The 27,749-nt window shown below is 37.8% G+C and overlaps 1 protein-coding gene across 1 annotated transcript in view; it reads right to left on the reverse strand.

Annotated features, from left to right (window-relative positions):
* Window positions 1-1,517: 1,517 nt before the first annotated feature.
* Window positions 1,518-27,749, reverse strand: part of HMGCLL1 (3-hydroxy-3-methylglutaryl-CoA lyase like 1) — a gene marked incomplete at both ends in the record, with an annotated part of 82,151 nt that continues 55,919 nt past the window's right edge. The window contains 2 exons of the mRNA XM_081997631.1: window positions 1,518-1,631; window positions 5,982-6,107. Of these exons, the coding sequence (XP_081853757.1) occupies window positions 1,518-1,631; window positions 5,982-6,107 (240 nt within the window). The remainder of the gene's footprint in view (window positions 1,632-5,981; window positions 6,108-27,749) is intronic.

Consider the following 27,749-nt stretch of genomic DNA (forward strand, 5'->3'; position numbering starts at 1 on the left):
GGCTAATAGATCTCAGAAAAAGTTCACTTCAAAATTTCAAAGGCAAACTGAGACTCAGCTGTAACTTGGCAGAGTTGAGTTCCAGACAAAAATGATTCAGCCTTTTCCTTCTTCGAACATTACCTTTAACTTTCTTTCATCTTACCTTTTCCCAACCTTTCATATTTTGGAAGAAAATGGAGAATATTGAAAAAGATCATAGTCCAGGCTTCTAAATTTTCATGTTAACAGGCTATGTTCAGAAACAATATAGACCAAGGTTAAGTATACAGAGAATTACAGAAGGATCCTACACCAACAACCAATAGCTGGTACCAACAACTGCTGAAGCGTCTTGAACCCCCTCATATGCAGCTAGTATCTCTTTTTCAGTCAGGGTGTAGTGGGCTTCTGATTCTCAAAACCCCCAGCTCCAAAACCCTAATGGTCAGGCTGAAAAAATGACAATATTTTCATGGCACATTTGAACAGTTTATAGATAGGATAAGGCTCTTCTTTGAGTTTGTCCATTATTGATCTAAAAATAACAATGCAGTTCACTGGCATCTTGCTGAACTGAGACATGTAAAAGAACATTATCACTATCAGTAGAGCACAGAGAAAAATTGTAAGTGATTCCCTTCGTGTAAGCTAGTCCAGCACAATATTATTATCCTCAAAAACTCGTGACTTCTAAGTGAGAATGTCAATCCATAGACTATAGAATATAAAATCAAATTGTTTGATAAGACCTTGGACAAAAATTTAGCCCCTTCTACACTACTGCTTCCCTGAATGGTGGTGGAAAACCTTGCCAATTTTTAATTTCTTCATATAATTAGGTTTTAATACAGTTGACAAAAAAAAAAGCAACTACAACAAATTTAACATATGTAACAAATAAGGAAATTTGCATTAGATTTAGAGGATCTGGCAGACTGCCATTCACCACAAAGTCTTGGAACAAGATAAAGTCATCCATAACTTAACAGATGCTAAACAAAACAAAAATAAAAAAGTGCTATTTCTAAAAAATTCTTATGGTGAATTCAGATTTGGCTCCATGTTCATAACACAACTGACTTGACAAATGAAAAGTAAAGATTCAGATAAATAAAACACATATTAGAAAGGCCACACAGAGTGTGGGATGTCATAAACTACTGCAAATATTTGTACTGTTCTAAAAGCCATCTTGATTAAAAATTAACTATGTATTCGCTGCTCCTATCCAGTCTTCCTGAAAAGAACTAAAATTAAATTTAAAACATGTTAAAATGTCCTGGCGTTTATACATTTTTCTTATCTGTGGAAGTACCAAGCACAGGGCTCTGTACTATGGCCATTTATTTGTTACTTGCAAATCAGACAATTCTTGACAAGACAGTACAGTACAATAACTCTTCCCATAATAAAAAGTTATATATGGGTTCTATTTTGGTCATTTGCTGAAATGGTTTTCTTATATTTGTTTTCTTGATATAAATGCTCTTGGTCAAGATAGATGACAAATGTAATTAAGCTGCAAAAAAATCCATTTAATTGATAGTTCCAGTATTGAAGGAAGCTTGTGCAACCTTCGAGTTTGTTTTCTTGTTCAAAGCTGTACAGATGAAGTTTCCAGCTTCCATCACTTTATAAAGATTTACTCCCTAAAAAAGAAGTGAAAAATGTTAAGAATAATAAATGCACATGTTGAAAATGCTTAAACTCCAAGTTTTTTGCTCCAGGGTCTAATTTTTGCAAACAAAGGACCTGATTCATGTCATAATAGAGATCAGCAGAGTTACAGTGACTTACTTACACAATAGTCACAGCTTTCAGTTCTTTGGAAGGTTCTACCACTTTGAGAGTGATTTCTTATCCTAACAGCAGTGGAACAAATACTTGAGTAATAATATCTTTCCAACTCAAAAGAGTCTGGAGTAAAGAACTGGAATAACAACTAGAAGAAGTTGGAATAGAAATATAGTGTCTGCATATGTGCTGTACTTATTTATCACCCAGTGCTAAGAAACTTCATGCTTATAAGTATACCATTTGTAGCTCTGGAAAATGGAGGAAACACACTTGTACTGGCAAATTAGTTCAGTGAGAATCAGGATCCTGCATTCTCTTGAATAAATATAATCTCCTTCTTGAAGAAGTTCCTTTTAATGCCAAATTACAATTTACATTGCTAGCACAACTGAGCAAAAAATTGTGGCTTCCTGATCTGCCCATGCTAAAAAAATGTTCCTTGAGCAACCATTTTTTAACTGACATAAGATACATATCAATTGCTAAAATGGAATCAGATCACTAATTAAATAGGAAAAAACCAGTTCATTATTAGTCTCCTGGATTACTCACATATAGTAGCAGTCATATAGTAACAGTTTTAAAGTTAGAGCGTATAAGTGATGGAAGTACTTGCTCCAGCGACTGGAATTTAGAAGCCAATAAAGCTCCTGTACAAGGAATGCAAAAGGGGTCTTTGAACTACCAATACACTGAGCAGTCACATAAAACTGGAAGAAGTGTGTCACTCAACATTAAAGAGTACAAGATATATTGCAACAGAAATGCACTGCCATAACACTTACGGATTTATGCACTAAAGTTCAGACCAAGACCTGATTTAGATGCTTAGTCCTTTAATTGGATCTAGCACTTATTTCCATGTTTTATAGCAAGCTTTGCATTTTTCATTCTTGGAATTCACTAAAAATGTTGATAAGAATAGAAATTACTTCACAGAAATGTAATAAAAAACATTTTTAATTTGAAAAAAAATGTTTCAAAGTTTCCAATCAGCTATAGTATTTAGCACGATCTAAAACATATTGTTCAAAGACATCCTTTTATAAGTGTTTAATTTTAATACAGTTATAACAAGGGTGATTTCAGCTTATTCTGTTTATCCTTTATTGATCATTACTTAGGTTCAGTTTGTAGAGTGCTATTGCACATAACATAATCTAAAAAATTCTTAAAGCATTTGTGCTTTTTACTAGGAAGAAATGAGAAACATACCACCATAAACATACTTGGTAGTTAGACTATGAAAGATGGCAAAATAAAATCCCCAAACTACACAAAATTCACATTTTCAGCACTTTAACACTGCATAATGTGATATGTGTTGATAAGATACATATGTTCACAGTTCATTCATTAAATGTGGACTTATTATTTAAATTACATTAAATGCAAACTTATTATTTAATTTAATTCATTTAATTAAATACAAGCATCTCTGCCTTTTAAATTGTCTTTCTTATGTAAGTGTGAACCAAAGAGGATTACCATAAGGGCACAAAACCCAGCATGACTCACACGTGGAGTTGGGAAGAGTAGTGACAGGTGTTTGTAAGGTTGTAGAGTTGTAAGGTTGTAGAGTGAAAATAATGTCTTCAGACAGATACTCAGAAATGTACTTAAGTGCATTTGTTAACCACTCCATATATCCAGAATTATTGCTTGACGCCAAGGAATGATACCATGAAACACAAAGACAGGTACCTCCATAGTATCTATGAACTTGGATAAGTGCCTTAAAAGTCAGAAAAGATTCTGCTAGAAGGCAAAGTCCTTTAACTCCCATTGACTTCAGTTAATCAGTTCTCATTCAGCATTCATAAATACCAAGTCTATTATCTCTCTGTACTTCAGTTTCAGTGTCAGTAATGCAAGGCAAACAGTACTTAGTCACTTCTCAGAAATGCTTATTGTTTGCCAAGCACTTTGAAGGCATCATAAGCACAAGTACTATTACTGTAATTACACAGGAACCATATAGAAACTGTTTTTTATAGAAAGTACATGTCTCCCTATGAAGTTTCATAAGCATTAATGATCTATGACATAATTATCTATCCATTACCATGGAACAACCAATAAATCTCTTTGTAGATGGGCTCTGCTAGAAAATTATTTCAAATTTAATCTGCTGGAGATTCATTTCATGCATCACTTCTTGATTACATGTTCTGAAGAACAGTACAGAACAAGCCCCAATTATTATTTTGATGTACCTAGTCAATCTGGACTCAATAACGTACACTTAAATACTGTCCATCCTTTGGCTGACACTTTAAGTGACTTCAGTTAACAAAATGAAAGCTTTAGTGCATAGCTGAGGAACAGGAGAAAGCGCTCTTTGCAAATGGACAGCATTAGTAATTATAATTTCATTTTGTGCCATTACACAAAAAGGGACATATGAAAAGAATTTTGTAATAGCGATTTTACAGAATCCGCCACGGTACCAAAACCAGCCAACACTGCAAAGATCAAAGCTCAGATATTAAGGTAATAATTTTGAGGATCCACATTTCTCATCCAGTAAACTACTCATTTCTTAATGGGCCAGAAAAGGGCCAAGAAGCAAAGTCTTGTGTTTTGCTATTGTATAATCTATAATTAAAAAAAAACAAAAACAAAAACAAAAGGAGAAGTAAGTATTTGATGGCAAGATTCTTACCTCCGTGGCATTTGGTATCAACCTTTAGGACAAGTTATATTCCTGCTTGGACACCAGATCATTAACAGATTAATAAATCTTACCAAGAAGCCTGGAAAAAGGTATATTTCATTTAATCGTGATAATTTTTATTTAATTTATTCTTTTTGCTATGAGTCATTTGGAAAAGTCAATGGGTATTTTGCCCAAGGGAAGACTATACGGAAAGCCAAAGTCTAAAGTGCCCAGCAATGTAAAGTGAAATGCATTATTTCTCCTCCTTATTCCAAAGAACTGTGTTGTTTCAAAAGAATAAACGCCTTCTTAATGAAAAAAGCTATCCCAAAACATGTATGAACATTTCGAAACAGAGTCCACTTGTACAACGGACACTTGTGATTAAACCTTTTCTAAACAGATATCTGACATCTACACAGAACTCCCTAAGCAGCACATGAAAGCAGATAAGCATTATAGTGAACTCTGTAAGGGACTGAATATGCTTTAACAGTGTTCAGGGGATGTACGATTCAGAAACAAGTTCCATGATCCTTTTAGGTCAAGGAACTCCACCGGCATGTATGCCACACTGAACTGCAACCTACAAACAAATGATAAGTTCCCCAATAACTCAGATCTTTTCAGACATCAGGCTTTTCAGTTTCTTTTTGCAGTAGTTTAAATACAAACCACACACGTTGCAGTTCTGGCAGCTCTTTATATGTTGTCCTTTGAACTTGACTCTCAAAGTCTATTTCTATGTTAAAGGTGAAGTCACTGTATTGTTTGAGCTAGTAAAAACTCATTATGCCACATTTCCAGAACAATGATGACCAACAGAAAGACCAAAGAGCACATTTTCTGGAGAAGGCAGCATTACTTTGTTCCCAGAAATAATTAACGTGCCAACCAAGCCAGGGATACTAAAGTGGAAGTGCAGATGCTCACTGGTAAGGTTCATTAAAGGGCAGCGCAGTGCAGATAAATAAGATGCTTTGCCCTCTCCTCCAAGAACAGGGCTGGAAATAAAAATGACTGTGAAGCCTACTAGCCGGTAACAAATTTTGTACAATTTTGAAATGTATTAAATGGATACCTCAGAAATAGCAGTGTCCTGTGCTTGGGTTCCAAACACCACAATTTTTTTCTACTTTGAAGCCAGAAAAATTGACAACAAATTAATAAGCACTATGAACCAAATCCAAAGCTCTGTGAAAAAAGCTGAGGTCTGCTCAGTCTTTCTGCTGAAGAGCTGATCAGCCTTCTGGAGCAATGTCTACAGTAGTGATTTTTTTGTGGTTACTGAGGCAGAGCAATGACTCAAAGCAGTTGCTACTGTGCAAATTCCTGTCAAATACTCTAAATTGTTAGTGAAGACAACATCATTCATGTTATGTGTCAAGCCGTGTTAAAGCATTGAGTTTGCAAAAACTACTATTTGCTCCCAATATTTTATTGTACAGCACAAGTAATTGCCAGGTATGTATGTATCATATGTTTTCTAGAAAAATATTTTTGTTTTTCCTAAAGTCTTAAGTAGAAAGCAAAAATATCTTACTGTATTGATCCCCAGACCATGAAGCATGTATATCACATCCTCTGTGGCTACATTTCCAGTAGCACCTTTTGCATAGGGACACCCACCCAGTCCTGCAACAGATGAATCCACTACAGCAACTCCCATCTGAAAGATAACAATGAGAAAATGCAACATCAGCACAGAGTATTATTTATAATTATTCATAAATAGCAGGCTATACATATTAGTTACTGTGGATAAAATACACATTTCTCCACAAATGGATGTGTTCCTTGGGGGAAATTCCTTATAATGGCCTTAGTCCTAACATCTTTATAAGGTTAGGCTCTTCAAACACAGGATGTGGAACAGAGAACAGTCTATTACATGTGATTTTGGCAGATAAGATGATTGCTGGTTTAGAGCCAAACAGAGGTTTATGTTTTTTCTCTCTTTATCTCTCTACATGTTGTTTTTAAATAGCCTGCATCTATCCCTGCAAAGGCTTACATGCAACCAAACACAATCAATGCATTTAAACAAATGTATAATTTTAAGCATATGTATAAGTCTTTGCAAGTTGGAAGTCTTAATATTAGCATCTGACTTATGTGTCATCCAAAAGATTTTGGGACATCTACCCTCTAAAATATATTTTGTATTAATGGCTATTCTTCCACAAAGAACTTCCCGAGCATTGTTTCTCTTCTAATTTTCTTTCCTTTCCTTTTTATTAGAGATCATGAAGCCACCATGTAAGTAATTTTTTATTCATGTTTTAAAGGAAGACTACATGGTATTTTCACCCAAATTGAACACCACAATGTGAGGAAGAATTAAATTTTGGTAGATCTGTTAAAGAGTCCATCGGTTCAAATCAACTGGAAATAAAACTTTAAAGAACTTTATCCTGGTGAATCTGACCCATTGCTTATCGTATTCACCAGTCTAGAAGAAAACACAACCCCCAAAATAGTAAATCTGTCCAACAGATAATATTAAATTTTGTATGGGATACAGCCTTCCCTCAGAGATAATAGGTCAGGGAGGGATAAAAGCTGAGCCTGTGATTTCCACTGCTTTGTTCAGTGAGCTCTTGCACCCTCTTCTTCCTGTGATTAGATTTTAAAATAAAGCTGAAACTGGGAACCATTTTTTTCTGTTATAACATGTTAGGTATGGGATCCAGGACACTGGGTCTCACTTCTCAGAGAAAGCTCTTCAGTCTTCCCCTTGAAGAAGAGTAGGTATCTTTGGAGGTGTTCAGGCTCTAGAGATAATGAGAGGCAGGCAATGGTATTAGGCAGAAAGGTCCTCAGGTCTTCAAAGACACCAGCTTCTCTCTACCTTAAGCAAACTAGAGGGTTCTCCTTCCCCTAGGGTTAATTTAGGCAGACATGCACCAAAAGTTTATAAGGAGAAGTTAGGCAGACTGAATCAGAGTGCAATCTTAGCCTAAATTCAGGACAGGAGTTCCTGTGCAGAGATACGTCTTCAAAACTCCAACTTTGACTTTGTGTCCAGAGAGATTCAGAAGTTAAACCATGCCTGTTACTCACAGTTGCAAGTCAGTAAGATCAGCTTAGAGGCCTGGCTGCACAGAGAGCTGATTTCTGTTGCTCTCCTTCCAAGGGACCTACCTGTTCCCCAAGCTAGCCTGGGAGCCTGAGGTTCTCCTTCACAGCCTTGCACACAACTAGCTGGTAAGGTAGGCAAAAGATGATGTCCTGCATGTTGCAGTTGCTAAGTCCACTTTCTGAGTATACCCATTGGTGTGGGGTTTTTTCATTCTGAAATAAACATCCCTAATATTTTGTTGTATTTGCTTCTAGTTTTAACAGCGCTTTCCATAGTTTTATCATTGGCCTTACAGGCTCTTTGAAGTTCCAACATTTCTGGAGGATGATAATAGAGAGTCATCCAATGAAGTGTTGTCCCAGGTCCTGTTCCCAGATGGGGATCATTATCTTGAGCTAGGTAGCTGCTCAAAGCCTGTAATAAAGACCTCAAAGGAGCCGAGGTGCATAACTGTGACAGGCAAGACAGTACTGTTTAATATTGCTCACACAATGAGACTCTCTAAGAAGGGATATTGTACTTTAAAGTATACTAATCTGTTGGAGTGAATCACCAAAGTACGTTTCACATTTCAGTGACTTGTCACACACTTTGTTTGTGTAGCCCACCAGCCAGAAAATGCGTTATACAACACATCTGCATCCAATACACGGAGGATATGCGTTTATGATAGCTTTCAACCGGAAATTCTGTCTCTTTTTGCACTAGCTGCTAAGATTCAAACATTTACTGTGGAAGTCATTGCTTCAACCTCCATAGTGGCAACTTTCAGGCTTGCAAGTGTCCTTCCAGAAACAAACCAAAGGCCTCTTAGTGGAAAGACTTAGGGTATGGTGAAGGTCTGGGGAAAAGGAAAGGGAGACTAACATGTAGATGTGCTGGTATGATACAAGCATACCCACTACCATGCCTGCTCTCTCAGTCTGATTTTAAGATTTCCATCAGAAATTACTGTTTCAGAGGTAAAAAGGTAGAAGAATGTGTCTTTCATGGAGTCTTCCCCCAGCTTAAGGTTATGTCATAACTGCTAGAGCATTCTTCTTGATGTACTTATTTTCAGTAACTTTTACATGGGCATAAAAGCTATAGGGAAATAATGTGCTGAGGTACCTCACAGCTGTTAAATTCCCAAGGAAGATCAACAGATTCAGAAACAGCTTTAGAAGCATATAAGCAGTCACTTTCTAACCCCAGTGAATTATCTCATGAAATGCTTGTCCTTGTGCAAAAATGGGAAAAATATCAACTAAATTGTATTTGGTGAAAACAGCCAGAAAAGTTTGCCAGGTCAAAGTTGGGGAGAACCTCCTCATGTGAGGTGCTCTCAGTATCAGTAGCCTGCTCTAGTCCTTTACAGGGCTCTCACTGTGAGAAAAACCAAGAAACTATACTGCCAGCATTAAAAGAGTGTGTCTTCTAAAGGCATTGAATATATATAATTTCTTGATAGGCTTGTACAAACAGTTGTGATGCCACCATAATTCCACATTTGCAGTGCAAGTCTCGTAACACTGACGTATATGTTGCTTAATACAGTTTGTTGAAAGTGTTTGCGAATACGATGGAGGAGTATGGGATACCACAGCAACATGAAGGTAACATGAAATACATATCTTTGTCTAAGCACATCCTAGTATTCTTAGGCAGCCTTGCCTGAGTTATTTCAAACTATGTCCACTGGAAGCTGGATTAAACTCAGTCAATTTAGTTTAATGTAGATGCAAGAGCATAAAACCCAATGCCTTCAGCTGGCTAAGCAATGGGAGCAGTAACCTCCAGATGGCGGACAGTGATAACTGCTCTGTCTTTAAACTAGCAATTATGGCTAAACAGAAAAAGCAGAAAGTCTAGTCACAGCTTTACATTGGTAACATCCTCGATGTGGCGGTTTTCATCTTAGTACAGGACACTTAAACCATTACTTCTCAGAAGCAGTGTATAAACATGTTTATGTCTCTATAATTGTATCTGCATCAGGATGGATTTGCCATTTTAACATTCAGCCAGTTGTAGACAAGGTCTTGACACGGTGTATATAATACAGCAAGCTCTGACTGACCTCTAAATCTGACATGTCTTCAAATCAGTGCTCTTAATATGCAGTGGATGGGTGTCTCTGACTTTATGATACTGTCCTTTAAAGTTCTCTTCACAATGCTTCTGATAAGATGTCTACTGCAACATACTGCTATTTCAGCAGCAGACTCAGCTGCATCTGTCTGCTCTTGCATGTTGTATGGGCCAATATAATGTGTTTTCTGATTCGTGCAGAATCACTGCAGTTCATGTCCAGTGTGGCCCCATTCAAAAAGTCCTTGAATAATCCATACTCCAAGTTCCATTCTAACAGTGCTAAAAACAGATGTTGGAAAACATCCTTCAGCAGCTCTACTAATTTGGAGATTAATATTACAGCTCAGCCTGTCCCAGCACAGAGTCTGAAATAGCACCTAATAAATAACTTCTCTGCAAGTTTGAGCAGCTATGAAGCTGTTTTGCTTTTGCAGCCATTAAAAGCATAAGGGGCTCTAAAAGAAAAGCTAAAACTTGACATAATGTGTAAAACAAGGCCTCTTCCTTCATCACATGTCCAATATTTGTCAGGCTTTTACAGGAGATAATGAGTTTCAACCCTTTCAGCAATCTGAGCTTGCAAAACATTCACTGTCAACATGAGATCTTTAAAAATCCCACAGTCTCGTTGTCACTTCCTGACAGACACTAAATTGTGCTGAGATTCACGAGAATTGCACTGCAGCAATTTTGTAGGATATGTCCTAGACAAGCACTCATCAAGCTGCTTACGTATGGATGTGTGCGGGGGGTGAACAACGGCTTGGCTTCTTCCAGGACAACTTAAGTTCTCCAATCTTTTTTGACTCTTGCAGGGTTTTGATAATCACTAAATTCCTGACAGTGGTTCCTGAATGTTTTCCAAACTTCAGCTTTGGCCAGCTTTAGCTTATTCTGTAGAGAAGGCAGAAGACTTTTTGCTCCTGTCCCATGCTAACTTCCTAATTCCCCAATGAGAGAGCAAGGAATTAAACTCATCACCTTTGTCAAATAGCCAGTTTTAACAGGAAACCATTATTGCCAGCAAATAATAAATGCTTCATGTTTCTCAGTTTGCTTTACTACCTCCTCATAACTTTTTGTTGGGACAGTCAGTCTCCTTCCTTACTGATCTTTAAACCTGTCTTCATCTGACAGAAAATTAACTTTGTCCCTCTCTTAAAAATGGCAAGGTCAGCATCAGTAACCCCAGGGATGCAGGAGGTATAAATCAGACATTATAAAATGTGTCTCTCATAAATTGGGATTTTTTAAAACTATGAGATGTTGAAAACATAATATCAAGGATCACAGGAATGCATAAAATAGGTATTAAATAGGAAAAGATTCGTTGTCCCAGAAAGTTCAAGGGCCACAGTGTTGTAAAGGTCAGTACCACACTGCCTTAAAGATAGGTGCACATAGATATGACAAAATGTCAGGATATTAGTTCAGCATTTGTTCAAGGAAGGGAGAAGGGAGGGAGTAAAAAGTAAAAGGAGGACCTACACGTGTTAGGTCGAAGACCATCAACACAGAAGGCAGCACATGACTGATACTTCCAACTGTTTAATCCTGCAGCCCTGCCAGTGCCTAGCTGGCACTCCTGGCATGGTGGGTACTGTCCTATTATTGTGTCTCTCTGGCATCACCCTGTGTCCCACCACTACTTGGTATGCCATCAGGAAAAACTTCTCCTATAGAGTTACAGATAACCACAGAAATATAAAAAACTATGCCAGCAACGCTTTGCAAAGTGGCTGTGCCCACAGAGACCCTTCTGTGAGTTATAATATAAAGTTTTCTACAATCAAGGCTTGTAGGCTCCCCTTTATTATATACTATGTATATAAATAAATAATATTTTAGTATTTCTGCAATTAAAAGCATATATTTCTCCATATAAGGCAATAAAATGGGACAACATCTCTCTGTGGAGAACCCTGAAAATTAGCTGCATTTCCTTCTTGTTTCTTTTTCTCTCCAGTCTTGCTAAAGATTAATGCATCACAAAAGAAAACATTATTTTTCAGAGTAAACTCCATCACTACTGACCACAGGGTGTCACTATTACATTAAAATCTATAACTTCCCAGTTTGTTTAGTTAGAAAATTAATACATTCAGCAAAAAAAAAAAAATCTTTTTCTCCCGAATCGTATTGAGATGCAAGTAATTTGTGGGCAGACATGCTGCATAAAATAGGTTAATACAGCATTCCTTTAACTTATTGCACACATCTTTTCATATTGCTACTGACACATTTATTATAAGCAAAGCTGGCAATGACATCTAGAGTTAAAGTTCCCTAACACTTTCCATCATAAGGCCCTACTTTCAGTTGTTTATTACTTTGTCAGCCTTTAACTGCTGGATCTTATATTTTCCATGCCTTGTCTCTGCCTCCGGCTGGACTGTTTTGGAAAGTTTTAGTGAAAAATGGAGTTGGCCACTTCCGAGAACAAGTCTAGGGTAAGAAAAATGCTTTGTTATGCTAATATTCAAGACTTCTAACATGAGCTTCTTTGAGATACTCTTGTAGCTTTGCACTCTCAAATTTGGCACAGGAGGAATACTGATTTTAAGAGATCACATGGTCTGGACTTAGTTACGAGTTTATGAAAGTTCCACCTCATTGTCAGGAACTGGTCAGCCTTGTAGCTAAAATGCCTGAGGATCAAGAGAGCAGCAGCTAACTGTGCTCTTTCCCTTAACCTCAACAAAGAACCATGAAGTAATTTCTCTGAAACTGAGTTGGAAAATCTGTGTCTCTGACAGTGCATCACCTGCACAGAAAGCCTCTCATCTGCGGGCTTGGGCAGCTGAGATCTGTGTTGTGGAACTAGTTACTCAGAGAACGTTCATAGATGTTTAGGGGGAATCAATGCCATTAAACATGAGACTGGTTTTGAGATTTTGGAAAGCTTAGAAAGTCCTAATCAAAACCCTATGCCATCAAAAAAAAATTAATACTGGGAAGTAGATGTTCACAGACCACTTTTAGTATTGCCTGTGAGGCATATTTTTGCCCCCTTTTTGCATATGTGCACTCATTTTTATGAGACACGAGGGGTTTGCTAATTTGGGGTTGTACACAATTCGATCTGTTCCCTTGCTAAGGATCAGAGAACCTGCAGGGGGAGCAGGAGACACATTTCAAGGTCTTGTCAAAACCCACGAAGATGCGATGACCGTCAAAGCACTGAGTGACTTTCCAGTCTCCCTTCTTTCCCTCCCCAAGCAACCCCGGGCATTGCCAGATTTCCCAGTTCAGCTGCTGATGACTTGAAATAAGTAAGTATTATCGCCCCGGATGCTCTCAGCAGAAGTTGCTGCTCTCAAGTAAAGCTCTAGTGGTTTGCTTGCTGTGTGTTGTGAAATAATCTGATCTAAAAATGCAGGATACTAATTTTATGGATTTAAGTCTGGGCACAGTCAGAAGACCGTTTAAACAGGTAGAGCAGAGAAGGTAATAAACTCGGGATCTGGAGGGAGAGGGGGAACCAGAGAGGAAAGGTAAAGGGCAGCTTCAGCGTAGGCAGGGAGAGAGATGCAACAACTCTCTAGTCCAGAGATGCAACAACTGTGCCAGGTTGTCTGTGCCCCACGTGCAGCCAGGTGACAACCAGGTTTTTGTCACGTGCTACATGCCGGTATAAATGAATAAAAATAAACCTGAAAATAAACTGAGGGCTTCGAATGGACAGAGGAGACAAAAAGATTACTTAACTTGATGGTAAAGTTACTGAGGGTTGCTCTGGGAGGGAAAATTTTCCTGGGACTGAAGAAAGTATATTTGGAACTGCTGATGCTGGAGGTCCAATGAAGAAACAAAATCCACTCTCTTTGCAAGGGATGGCTTACAGAGAACAAGTCGAGTAGAGACATACCCACTAAAATAAAATGGCTGAATTATCATAAAGGACATCAGCTCAGAATGGTTAAAATGAAAAACGGAACCACAGGTAAAAATCAATGTTTGAGATGCAGACTGCGGGGAGTGCACTCCACTGTGAGTTACAGTACTGAAAAAGGACAGAGAATGGAGAATTAGGGATAGGCACTGATCTAGAATTTGAAGTGTACATGGCAAAAGCAGAACATGTAAATCCATCAATGACAATGGCAAATCGGACCTGAGCATCACAGTGTCTGAAAAGGCTACTTTTTCCGGCCTTCAGGGAACATGCAATCTAGTTCATCTGTCATAGGTGCTCCTTTTACTGGTATCTATGCCTTATAAAGGAACTACAAATTCTTTTGCTCTTGTTCTTCAGTCCTGGTTAACTTCTGCCAACTCCCAACCTTTCTAGTTACTGGAAGACCAATTTCTGCTGATTCACTCTGCGGCCTAAGCTGGGTGGCCAAAACCATTCCTGGAGGTCTAATTTCCCTCACTTTGTTTAAAAAGAACACTTTCAGCATGATGCACGAAGTGGCAGAGGATACTAGCTCGTGAGCAAACAAAACAGGTGGGTGGCAGAAAACATCTATTTTTTTTTAAATAAATTTGTAGCAATGATGTAATTTATAAGAAGTAGTATTGTGGTATGTCAGCATCAGGGTATCTAAAGGAACAAAATGGTAATAGCATTTAAAATCCCATCTGACTTCAATTCAGCCAGAGCCCTCACACAGCAGCACCTGACTCCCCTAGAGCCAGGAACATCACTCACCCACAAAAGCCACTTTGTTTTGACTTTCATTCCCCATATTATCTCTGAAATCACACCCACCTGCCACCCAGTCAGTAAAAATTGGGACCTCCCATGTGTGCCTGGGGCTCACCTCCAGATGTGCTGTGGCATCCTACAGAAGTTATCAGTTCCTTGTCTTGGGCTGATCACCCATACAACATGTGTGGTCTTCACAGCATGAAAACCACCACCGGCTCCTTAGCATGGAAGCTGGGGAAGTCCAATGGACCAACAAGGACGGAGGGGACCCCAACATGACATGAGGAATTTTAATGCTGTTATGTTCTTCAGGGATCTGAAAATATGTGCTAAGGTCAGCCTCTTCCCCGTCTTCCTTTGTGTAGTTAAGATTGATGCCTGTTAATTCTAATACAAGGACATTTGCTTCCACAACTAATTCAGCTTCACCCAGTGCTTCCCATCTCAACTGCATAATGAGCTTCCACATTTAGAGTAAAAAGACCTTTTGAGATATTAGTGACTTTTGGTATTGGTCCCACTCACACCTTGATAACTAGACCTACACTTGTTTCTCCTGGAGGTCGTTATATACAAAGCAAGGGAGAGGTTGATAAATATCCTTCAATCCAAGTCTCCCTTATCTCTGCCAAATACCAGAATGTCTGCTGAATGTTGTGGTTACTATCCCAAACATGATGGCAGCAACGACTTATTAAACGATCTGTTGGACATTACAATTTAAATTATACAACTACTCCTACCTCATGCTTCCAAGGCTTTTCCTCTGATGTCAGTACCTATGGTTTCCAGAAAGTTGCTCAGGTTGCTGTCGTAACTATTATAACATCTTCTTTCCCATTTCACCTATTTAATAGGAATCAAGCTAGGCTAGAATCAGACTTCCCCTCCTCTCACCAATAATCATCCCAGAAAGATTTAGCTGACTTATAAATGGAGCAGATTCACCAGTGGAGCTAAAAAAAACCATCCACGTGCATCCAAACACAAATGCATCCAATAGTCTAGCAGCAGTACTATCCTACCTGGGGCTCAGGTTTTCTCTTCACCTGCCCTCTAAATAAATACCCTAATTATTGGGTAATGTGGGACACGCAGGCAGTGAACCAGAAAACTCTTGCCTACGGATTTTTCTCATTTGAGAGCCAAACTGCCCTGTGCTTCACAAATACATGGCACCATCTACCTGGAAGATCCTGCTGAAGCTTAAGTTTTCAGCTACTTCAGAAACACCATGATGGTGGTGGATTCTGTGCATGTCCCTGAGAAACCTAATGCCTAACTTCATCTTTGTCCCTCCACTTTTCAATCAGATTTTGCTGCACTTTCAATCTCCTTATGCAACATCAAGATTTAAAGCCCTAACAGCACAGTTCAACTCCGTAGAAAAGTCTGGTATTTTATACAGACCCGGATCTCTTGAAACTCCTCAACTGTATAAAAGTGAATTGGACTAATTCTAACTTTACTGAAATCATTATTCACTGGGAGCTTGCTTGAGCAAGGACATGGACTTGAAGACTGTATCATTAGTAGTAGTAGTAGTTCTAACGTGCAGTTGGAGTTCATAGATTTGACTCCTCTGGCAGATCTCAATCAATGAAATATCAGAATTTATTCATCAGCAGGCAGAAACAAAATGACCTGTTGTATCAGAGAACAAAAGTCTGTTTTCATCTTTTTAACTGTTAAGGTTTTCATATTTTGGGGCGGGGGTGAAAGCAACAGCTCTGTTAATTCCTGAGGGTACTTATTTTGCAAATGAAGATACTTGAAGTTTTCTAAAGGAAGTCACATATTTCCAACAGGGTGCATGTGTTATAATGATGTAATTTGCTACTTAAAACTGGGAAACCACTTTAACTTTCATCAAGTGTATGAAAGTGTTACTTTTATGCATTATTTCAGTTTTTCAGATTCATTCAAATGTACTACAAGGATGTAGAGAATTTTGAATTCTAGTTTAGTTTTTCCACAATCCATGGTACCTTTTGCATTTTATGTTAACATACATAATATGTACTTCATAGTTACAATACACAGTATATGCTCATAGCAGTTATTTTCTAGTGTGAGAGATTCCTCTTTCTTGTAATTTCTGTAGCTATATCTCACGACAGAAACAAAGAATTGTGCATACTCTCGCAAGCCAAACATGTATATCTCCACCATTGACTATCACTCCATGTTAGATTTAAAATCCAGGCTAAAAATCATTTGTACAGTTAATGCTATTAAATAAAAAGCTGCACTTTTTATTCGGGCATAACTACTATTTTGAATCTCTCTCAATTCTATTTTCATAATCCCCTGAGCGAAACAATACTTTATTCTATTTTAGTATGGAGGAAGTAAGTTAGAGATTCTGCTCCCTAAGATTCATTGACAAAACATACTGAGCATAAAGAAAAGCGGATTGCCAAGATGTATGGTAAACTACCCTTAGAAGAAACCTCCTGGCATTTATTACATCATCTGGATTACACAGGTGCATATCCATCTTCTCCCATATTGGGAAAATAAGAACTGCATTCTCCATTCAAATGCTTTTAACTTATTTACAGCTAGATCTGGAGACTTAATATTTATCATCACAAAGTATAAAGCCAAATGTCCTTTTTCTTCAGAAGCACCAAAGATTAACAGATTAGAATGTTTTCCACATGTCCATTTTACTGTCAAGAGAATATTAAAGAAGTTTTCCAGCTTCCGCAGCTCAGCCAGATGTCAATGGATCCCACAGTGAAGCAAAATTGGCAGAGTAGCCTTCTCATGACCCCAGCATTGTTTTATCAAGGATCAGTTTAAAAGCATAAAGGGCCATTTCTTGCTGAGATCTGTAATGTTTTTCAGCCCTTTTCCCCTGCAATTACACAAAAGTGCTGACTTTGTTGAACTACTGATATGCAGTAGTATTTCTTGTGACTTCTCTCACACTGTGCTGTAATTGCTGTTTGTGTTGGCACGAGAAAAGTACCACGTCTTGTTTCCACTGTACATTTCCGGACTCTGGTTTCAGTAACATCAGTGTAGGATATTGTACTGGGCATATGTTTTGTTGTGTAAACATTAACTGGTAATTTACCCTGTCAATCTCCACAGTATGGCCTCTAATTACCAGAGGTTGAGGGCCTTCAGATGGTCATTTTATAAAATATTTACAGTAGTTATACTACTTCTTTTTTTCTTCACTGGTATCTGTGTTCTGAAAATCATTGCAAGGGAAAAAAATACATCAAAAAACATAAAACAAAACCCAACAACAAAACCAAATGTATTCATTCTTGCACACCTCATTCTCTAGAGGAACTAAAGACTAGGTTCCAAATCAGTTACACAAACGTTATGGCAATATTGCCGTAGACATTACAGGATAATAAAGTATTCTGTATTTCTTTTTTCTTTCAATTTTATTACATCTTTTGTAACAAAAAAAAAATATATTATTTCTATTAGTATTTTTTTTCTTAAATTCATTCTCACTAAATAGTCCCTGAACTTGCAAACAGCTATGCACATGCTTAATTTGATTCAAGACTCAGACAAATGTGTTTAACAAATGGAACTACTAAGGACTTGTTGGAAAATACAGCATCTACTGCAAAGATCCAGAACCAAGGAGTAACCTCCTTTTAAGAACTCTGGAATATGTTTGAGTCATTCATCAATAAAATTTCAAGGAAGTAGAACTTTACATTTTGTGCTAAAATATGATGTCTTGAGTAGAATTCCAGGAAGGGATTAAACAGTTAATAATTACAGTAGTGTGGCCAAAAAAAGACACAATTCAATAGTGCATCTTTCTGGGCACCATAGGCAGACTGAATCTTTATTTCAAATAAAGTTTTCACCACAATATTCATCATAATGCAGGAAACTTTAAAAAAAAAAGTGTGAGAGTTTCTCAGCTTCTACTATTCCATTATAAGTGAAACGATTTTGTAATATTCATCACATTACAATAACTCCAAAAGAATCTTCCTTTCCAATACATTGACTAATTAAGCGGTAGCATTAAGGTGGGGAGCCACAAAATGTAATCTGTCTTGCAAATTTTTTTTCCCTTATTCTGGTTAAAGTTCCTTTTTAAAAAAAGACAGTTGCAAATTGCTCATCCGATATATCCGCCAACAGTAAAGCCAGAATGCTTCTTTTGTTTAAAAAGGCATTCAACTTAGCATCCTATCTTTTGCTATAGAACACATGATATTGCCTTGCTAAGTCTACTTTTATTCTGTTCACTCAGTTCATTCTTTAGAGGAAAATATACTACATCAAATTAAAAATTCTTACCCATTGTTGCAACTATTAGTGCAAGCAAAATCTGTTATGAACAAATATCAAAGAAAAACCTTTCTATAACTGTTTACTTTATGCATTTGAAAAGACGCTGTTAAGCAAATTGCATAATTTGTCTGACAATCTGTCACCATATAGAACTTGCACTAAACAACAAAGGAGGAAAAATTAAATAAAGAGGAAAATACACAAGCTGGCAAAAATTACAGAGTATATAAAACCGTCATTTATTTATCTTTAAAAATGATCAAAGAATTTTTATTTCTGAAAGCCTGGCTGTTTCAATTGGTAGTGTAATAGTTCAAAAGGAAAAAAAAGATAAATGCCAAATGAATCGACTCAGGAGACTGGCTCAGTGTCGCTTCTGCACAGCACAGAAAGCAAAGATGATGGTCATACTTTAAGTATTGCATCAGCTTTGGTTTCTGTCTTAACTGAAGAGTCATCTTCGACTTATTCCACTTATGCAAATGGTCACTTGTTCTCATATGGCTACAAAGATCCACCCAACACACTCATTTGGAGCGCAGGAACTTCAGTCTGTCTGACCATAGTATCTGCGGATTTTCTGCCGTTCAATTTACCTTAGGAAACACCCCAAGAGCTTGTTTAAAGCCACCTGATGTATCTCAGCAATAGGAAGGATCTCTCCCTCCTTCATTGTTTGCTGGATAATAACAAAATTGGTTCCGAGGAGCCATAAATATGCAAGAATGACCAGAGGTTTAGTTCTACCCCCTCAGCACAGCTGTCTGTAGAGCTGCCCAAAAAGGAAGGAAGCATCATGCTGTAAACATTGCGCTTCCCTACTGGAGACACTGGGATTTATGATTTCCCAGGGCTCTTCCTGCCATGGCTCTGGTTCCTGCCTCTGACCCTTGCTTGGGTCTGGGTCAGCTTCCATGCAATACCCTCTTTTCCAGGCAGAAACTAGAATAGAGGCACTCACAAATAACAAAAGAAAAGAAACGATCATTTCCAAGTGGGAAGCGCTGTGGTGATTCTGTTCTTATTTTACACTTGCTGTTAAACTGTAAGAAAAACTACTTCAGGGTAAAAAGGGAGGGGCAGTTATTTCCCCTGAGTAGAAAAATACACATGTCTAAAAGCCATTTATCTTCTTCTAGCTAATATGTACAGTCACAGCCTGATTAAAGTGCAGTATGATTATAAGGAAAATTTCTAAAAACAAGTCAAGAAACTGCTACAGAAATGATTTCTTTTCAAAAAGAAAGAAAAAAGAATTAATGAATTCATTAATACCATGAAAATCGAATGAGGAGTTAAACTGTGAATAAAAACCTATCTTTAAAGGTACATAAAATAATTGTATCCCCACCAAACTTTTGAATTTTTTCTTTCAAAATTGTTTTTAAAATTATAGTGAAATACTGTAAGTTATTTCTGTCACTGCACCACACGCTTTTTTAGTGTAAGCTCAAAACAAAGAAAAGGGAATAAGACTTAACCACAGTCAGTCTAGAAGGAGACTAGCTGAAAACACAAAGCTAGATACACAACTACTGGCATACTCATATGTTCTAGATTAGAAAATATCTAAAACTATATATCGTAGAATCATCATCATAAGTACATGTTAATCACAGGAACAAATAGGTGGCCTAATGAACATAAACCTAGTATCCATCTAGAATATGTTTTAGATTCCTATTTTTTAAATACAGACATTGATTTTTGTGGTATATTTAAATTAGAAATTCAATTTACATTGGCATGTTAGCCATGTCAGTTACGAAAACCGGCCAACACCTTCCATAGAGCTCTGCCAATCTTTTACTAATCAAGCTGGTATCCTGTGGGGACGACATCTGCCCTGAACTACAGTGCTCTGGAAAAATTCAGCCAAAATAGTTCAGCTTCTCCGAACAAAAAATAGACACTTAAATATGTCATGCTAGTAAACAGTGATAGATTCCCAAATTCTCATGCTCCCATGCCTTCAATCAAAGATGTGTAATGTGGGGAGTCCCACCTCAGCTGTAAAGATGGATGTAGTGTACAGATGCTTAAGGAAGACCTGTAACAGCTCTGCAGTGAAATCCCCAGGGGGGCCAGCAGCACCCTCAGGGCTGACCAGAACCTCTGAAGTCTTGGCTCTGGAGACATCCTCAAATGGCAACTAGGAACAACAACAAAACTCGCTCTTTTTTTTTTTCTTTTTTGTGTGCTATTAATACACAGGAATGTGTGCTCTTTTGTGGCTATATATGACCAGTAAAATAAATAGCATCAGGACTGGAAGTCAATTGTCCACCGTGTGTAACTCTTGCCACAGTCCCTGTGGCACAGCTTTGGCCTGGGCCAGGTAGCACTCCACCGAACTATTTCTGTCACAGTTTGGGAACTAGCACTATTTAGGGATCATTCATAGTTGGCAGTCTGGAAGTGCTGACCTTGTTTTGGAGGATAAGAACTTGATTTTATGGATGTAAGCTTTTCATATCAATTGGCCTTAGTGCCAGAGAGGTCCAGGAGGTACTGAGACTGGGAACACTTTAAAGGAGCGATGTAGCAACTGTAGGAGTCCAAAGTCTATTCAGACATGCAGTCTCAGATCTAAAATTAATGTGACAGCTGATGAGATAGAAATTGATGAAGAAAAGCATGCTGTGGGAGGGCTGCTGAGAAGGGAGAATGGGACAGGCTTGCAAGGATGGAGCAGTTATGAGATGAGCCAGTTGTGTAGGACACTTACCTGTGGAAATCCCATTTCATGTGTTGCAAAAGTTGAAAGGTGTGTGTGAGAGACAAGCAAGACACCATAAAACCAAAAAAGATAGGTAACAGCTGCGGAAAACTACCTTGTCTTTCTGTGAATGAGAGAGTGTCTATGTGATACTGAATGAGGCACAAAACCCAGCCTTCAGACCAATGAAATTCTTCATTTTCCAGTCACCTTGATAATCTAGACTCTGATTTTCAGGAATTGAATCAAAAGCTGTTGTAAAATAACAGTTATCAGTCCAATTTCTGATTATTACAGGCAGCCATCTCATCAAACCTACAGCCAGCCATGTAGTCTCATGTGAAAAAAAAAAAATCACACCTTTTTTATGCATGCAATCCAGTTGAGGCACAATAGAAAAATGCATGGGGAATTTGACACCAGTGTGCCCTCACCATATTTTTTATGCATGCTACAGATCAGTAACTTCAGTTTTCTAGTGCTATATTTTCACAACTCCTAAAAGTACTAAATATTTATTTTAAATTGGGCTTAGCATTTTGAAAACTATTTTATACTAATTTGTTCTATAAACACCTGAAAACCTTTTTTGAAAAGCCTTCTTACATTTCCAGCATTTGGAAGTAATTTGTTTCTAGTCCAAAAAAATGAATGTCTGTCTGTAACAGAAAGAGCTGGATTACTGCCCAGTCCACTTCAGAACTGGATGATGCTGACTCTTAGCCATTTAAATAGTCAAGTTAAACAAGACACAGTTGGGATGATAAAAGGAGGTCTGTAAAAAGACTATTGCTCTGGCCATGTGGACTTACAACTATCAAACAATGACTAGGAAAATAATGAAAGAGCAGAAAAAAATAAGATAAGTGCCAGGGAAAATATTAGGATTAGGTAAATGTAGGAGCATGGTATCTGTTCATATCCTCTCTTCTTGTCAGTGAGCTGCTAGCAGCATATTTACTCTGCTTAAGCATTGATGGAGGCAAAGAATGACAAAAAAGGAGAACAGACGGGAAGTAGACACTGTCTGTACAGAGTATTATCCTCAAATGGGCCTATAATCTGCGCTGGGTTTGTATCTACATTACATTCTGTGCTATTTTGTGTGAACCTTGTTTGCAAGCAGAACTTTGCAAGCCTGGTTTCAGCTGGCACAGAGTTAATTTTCTTCATAGAAGCTAGGTAAAATAAGACAACATTGTCTTCTTGTACTCTATTAATACTGATTCTTTTCCTTTTCCAAACTACAGTTCCAGATATGACAAGTAAAGAATGATGCAGCAGAACAGAATCTGATGAAGACCTAAGAATCGTTCTTACTTCCCCCCCGTCAGTGGGATGGGGGAGAGAATCGAAAGGGTGACAGAAAACTCATGGGTTGAGATAAAAACATTTTAATAGGGAAAGCAAAAGCTGCACATGCAAGTAAAGCAAAATGAGGAATTCATTCACTATGTCCCATCAACAGGCAGATGTTCAGCCATCTCCAGGAAAGCAGGGCTCCATCACATATGACAGTTACTTGGGAAGACAAACACCTTAACTCTGAACATTCCCCCCTTCCTCATTCTTCCCAACAGCTTTTATTGCTAAGCACAATGTCATATGATCTGGAATATGTGTTTGGTCAGTTGGGGTCAGCTGTCCCAGATGTGTCCCCTCCCAACTCCTGTGCACCCCCAGCAGACTTGCTGGTGGGGCAGGGTGCGAATCAAAAAAGGCCTTGCTGCTGTGCAAGCACTGCTCAGCAGTAACTAAAACTTTGGTGTGTTATCAACGCTGTTTTCATCACAAATCCAAAATATAGCACCATACAAGCTACTATGAAGAAATTTAACTCTATTGCAGCCAAAATCAGTGCATCTTATTACTCCTTGTTGCACTGAAAATGGTCCTTGACCAGACACCCTTAAAAGAGCAGACACTCTCTTTTTGCATACCCTTACTTAAGGGTTTTCAAAAATTTGTATCAAAAAGTCAAATGAGAGACTAATTCAATATCTAGGGAACTTCCCTGGAAGATGGTAAAGTATTCCTGAAAATGTTTTAAACAAAGGACAAGAGAGAAGAGATTCGTCCCAGAATGAACAGCTAATAGCAACACTTGCCTGACGCATAGGAAATTATTTGCTTTGAGCTGAGCACAGAAAGGAACCTGGATCAGTCTGGAGTATCAATACTCCAGATGAGTGCCCTGAAGATTAGCACCTCTGTGTTAAGAGCTTTCTGCCTTTCTTGTTGTTGCCTGTATCAGGAATAGTGTGGCCAGCAGGAGTAGGGAAGTGATTGTGACCCTGTACTCGGCACTGGTGAGGCCGCACCTCGAATACTGTGTTCAGTTTTGGGCCCCTCACTACAAAAAAGACATTGAGGTGCTGAAGCATGTCCAGAGAAGGGCAACGAAGCTGGTGAGGGGTCTGGAGCACAAGTCTTATGAGGAGCGGCTGAGGGAACTGGGGTTGTTTAGTCTGGAGAAGAGGAGGCTGAGGGGAGACCTTATCGCTCTCTACAACTACCTGAAAGGGGGTTGTGGCGACGAGGGTGTTGGTCTCCTCTCCCAAGTAACTAGTGATAGGATGAGAGGAAATGGCGTCAAGTTGTGCCAGGGGAGGTTTAGATTGGATATTAGGAAAACATTCTTCACCGAGAGAGTGGTCAAGCATTGGAACAGGCTGCCCAGGGAGGTGGTGGAGTCACCATCTCTGGAAGTGTTCAAAAAAAGTGTGGACGTGGCACTTGGGGATATGGTTTAGTGGGCATGGTGGTGTTGACTTGATGGTTGGATCTGATGATCTTGAAGGTCTTTTCCAACCTTAATGATTCTGTGATTCTGTGAACAATTTCAAGGAAATTCTCTGAGGCTGTTTATTTTTGGCATGGGAAGAAATTCATTCACAAGCAGAGAAAGATGCACAGTAGTGGAAGCAATACTAGAATGCCTTTTAGGTACTGGTCCACCAAATCAGTTTGGCCTTAATGCTTCTAGATTAATGAATCAGAAAATGATCATGCAGCTGAAAACATACCACTGACACTGAAGAATGAAATACACAAATGAACGTCACTTAGAGGGTGTAAAACTCAGAAATGAAAGCATTTAAGATGTGATTAGGAAGCTACAATAAAACATCACTCCAAGAAAAAAGAAGAAGGAGGCAAGGAGGATGCAAGCACAGAAACAGAGAAAGGAGCATAGAATTTTTGGGCCAAATTCATTCTTTCTATAAATCCACAGCTTTGGTGCTATTAGTACAGAAATTATCTTTGGCTTTAAGATGGAAAACTAAAACCACTTCAGATTTTATTTCTCTAGCTGCTGCAGTGAATTCTCCATTCGTATTCCGTTTAGACCTATAGAGGTAAATCTATGTGAACTTGCAGAGATATAGAGAGAGATGGGTAGATTTGCATGAGAAATTCAAGGTATAAAAATGTTTAAAAAACAGTTGAAGTGTGATTTTAAACCAAAGGGAAGTTGTGTCTACCACTCCAAGTCAACTCCAGTGAGGCAATTTGGAGATGAGAATAGTCTATAAGTGATGAAGGATCTCTTGGTCCGATTAGCATCCTGAAACAGACTTAAACTTGAGGTTTGTTGGTTCACTAACTAGCGTTGAAAGCTTCTGAAATTCAATCATCATATTAGAGGCAGCTAGAACAATGTAGATTTCTATTATTTGTTAATCATTTACAAAATACCAAGTTTCATTTAAAATAAAAAACAAAACCCACAAGAACACACAGGTTACCTACTGGTATATGCATGTAAATACACCTTTGCCTCAGGTACTCCGGCTGCTATTTCAGTACACAATAACAGATATATTCTCCTTCCTATCCTAAAAAGTACAAAAAATAAAAGTCTTGAAACAAAGTCTACTGTTTAACCTTTTTTCCTAGCAAAAAGTTCACAGTACAATCACAGTTGTAATAATATCAATGAGGGATTTATTTGTGAACTATGAGGCTACAAAGTTTTTCTGAAGCACAGGGAGAAAGGTCAAAAACTTTCAGTTCCTCAGAAATTGCATACTATGCACATCCTGCAAAAAGCAGCAGAAAGCAATAAAAACAGAGTTGCTATTTCTTTGGTACTGATCTGAGAAAAGAGCAGGAGCAGTACTGTCTGTTCATTTCCTTGCTTTTTTTTCTATTTTGCTGAAATTACAGGCAACAATGTAAAACTAGTACCTATTTAAAAAAAAAAAAAAAGAAAGAAAATCCTGGAAAACATCTCTCAGATTTTTGGTATGAATTCCTATGTTTTCATTTTCTTCCCACATGTTGGTCTGATTTATTCATGCGTGCAGTATGTTTTTTCATTTACAAAAGTAACTAGCTGACTGCTCATAGTAATAATATTAATTGATAAAATGTAAGTGTTTTTCTACCTTCCTAAAATGCACACCCTCTTTTTAAGTTTTCTTCACAGAAACCTTGCAGCCTGGTACCTTTTCACAATTCACCTGCCATTTTCCCCTTATCTGCTTTCAAATACAGTCTTATTCACCTCTGTTTTATTAGCTTTCAATCTTACACAATTCTACTCACTTTTTTCTTTCCTAATACCACATATTCCTTCAGCTCAAACATCTGAAATTTTTAATTGCTAGCTTTACCAAAGTGGAATGTTGTTTCTTTGAGGAAAAGGGAATAAAGGGAAACAGAAAAAAAAAAAGCAAACTGATAGTTTTTAAAGAATTTTGTGTTATTGCTAATGGCTCATTTAGTTTGCTGACAAATAATTCAAAAGTATTGTTTACACTTTCAAACCCAGAAAGTACCTGGTAAATGTCTAGGATAAATTAGTTCCTGGAGAAATTCAAAGGTAGAAAGCTCTAAGATGACCCTTTTTTAAAAGGACAGGCACGTTGTAATAAATAATCTCTTGCTTTACCTAAAACTATGTGTATTACTATACCGTTACTTTCAACGTTTTCTTTTGCATGTTTTAGAATATTAGACAGATTTACACTTACAGTTAGAGTGCTAGCTCTCTTGTTTCTCACAATGGAAGTCTAAAGTTTCAGAAGTTTAATTTCTACAAGTTAGAACAATTGCCCTTAACATGAGCATTATGGTAGTGCAAATTATTCATTTAAGCAGGAAAACCCGGAACCCGCAGGCTAATACTTCCACAAGCCTGCTGATGGGTGCTTTCCAGTTTGAAGAAATTCCGTTTTTCTAAGTCCATTTGTTTCCTGCCATTTAGCCAACTTTCCACTTATTACATGCCTCCACGCCTTAATACTAACTTCCAGTACAGAACACTGTAAATTGTTTTCTGAAAAATCAAAGCATATGATATCCACTGTATATCCTTTGTCTTCTTTGGCAGGCACTGCCTCAAAGAATTCCAGTGAAATATTGAAGCATGACCAGCCCTTCCTGAATCCTGTACAGCTATTCTCAGTCAAGTTGTGGGGTTTTTTTGTAATGTTTCCCCATCTGAACCTTGAAATTAGTTTCTGGAGATCTCTGTTAAGTCTTCTGCAGTTTCCTAGCATATCTTTGTAAACAGCAGAGGAAAGTAAACTTGTGAGGTCTGCTGAAACCTCTCAATTTCTAAGTATTACTCAAAATAGGAATGCAGAAATATTAACATTTTTTAAGATCCCAAAACATGTGCATGCTTCATATGGCAAGTCTTTCCCACCCTCACATTGTGCTACATAAATTCTTCAGAGTGCCAGGCTGTGCAGGGGAAAGGACATGGAGTGTTACAGAACTCATTTGAATGGGCATGTATGTATTTGAATCACTTGCCCATTCATATACCTTACTGGTTTTAATCTAAAAATTACATTCTATGCCAAACTTAAAATTTATTCAGTTTCTAAACTTCAATTTAAAAAAAAAAATTAAATCTGGACTACAGAAATATAATTTGTACTTGTCCAGTGCTCTTCTTCTGTAGTTTTTTTAGCATTTCACAAACTAAAAGAGATGAGCCTTATTCCTGTTTTACAAATAAAAAATTGAAGAAAAGTGATGTGCACAGTGACATGTTGAATCAGGAAAAGACAAGCCAAGATGCTGTGGTTCCTGCCTCCTGTACGTCATTAATTTCATACAATGCCTCCCTATTGGCTTAAAAAATCCTGAATTTAGTACAGTGTCAAAATTTTAACTAAACTATCATAACTATTTTTGCTCTGTTAAAAAATAGCTTAGATGTAAATAACTTCATTGCCAGGCAGTGGGTAGCCCAGCACACTGCTGATAATAAAACAAAATCCTAGTGGTATTTAATGTATTATTCAAGCAAGAACTTTGGCAGCCCACTACATACAAGTTCATTTCCTCAATTACTATATAACTCCCCAAAACCAGTATTTTTTGATTTGTGAAGCAACACACAAATACGGCTAGACTGCTTTCTATATAGCTAGAAAGTTCATATTCACTATTACATGAGAAATTCCTAGCTCAAGTCTAGTACAATGAATATATGCAAGGCTTTGCATTTTTCAAGGTTGCTTCCTTACCCTATAAC

The sequence above is a fragment of the Phaethon aethereus genome (genome assembly GCF_964289735.1).
Source record: "Phaethon aethereus genome assembly, chromosome: 3".
NCBI classification, from domain to species: domain Eukaryota; kingdom Metazoa; phylum Chordata; class Aves; order Phaethontiformes; family Phaethontidae; genus Phaethon; species Phaethon aethereus.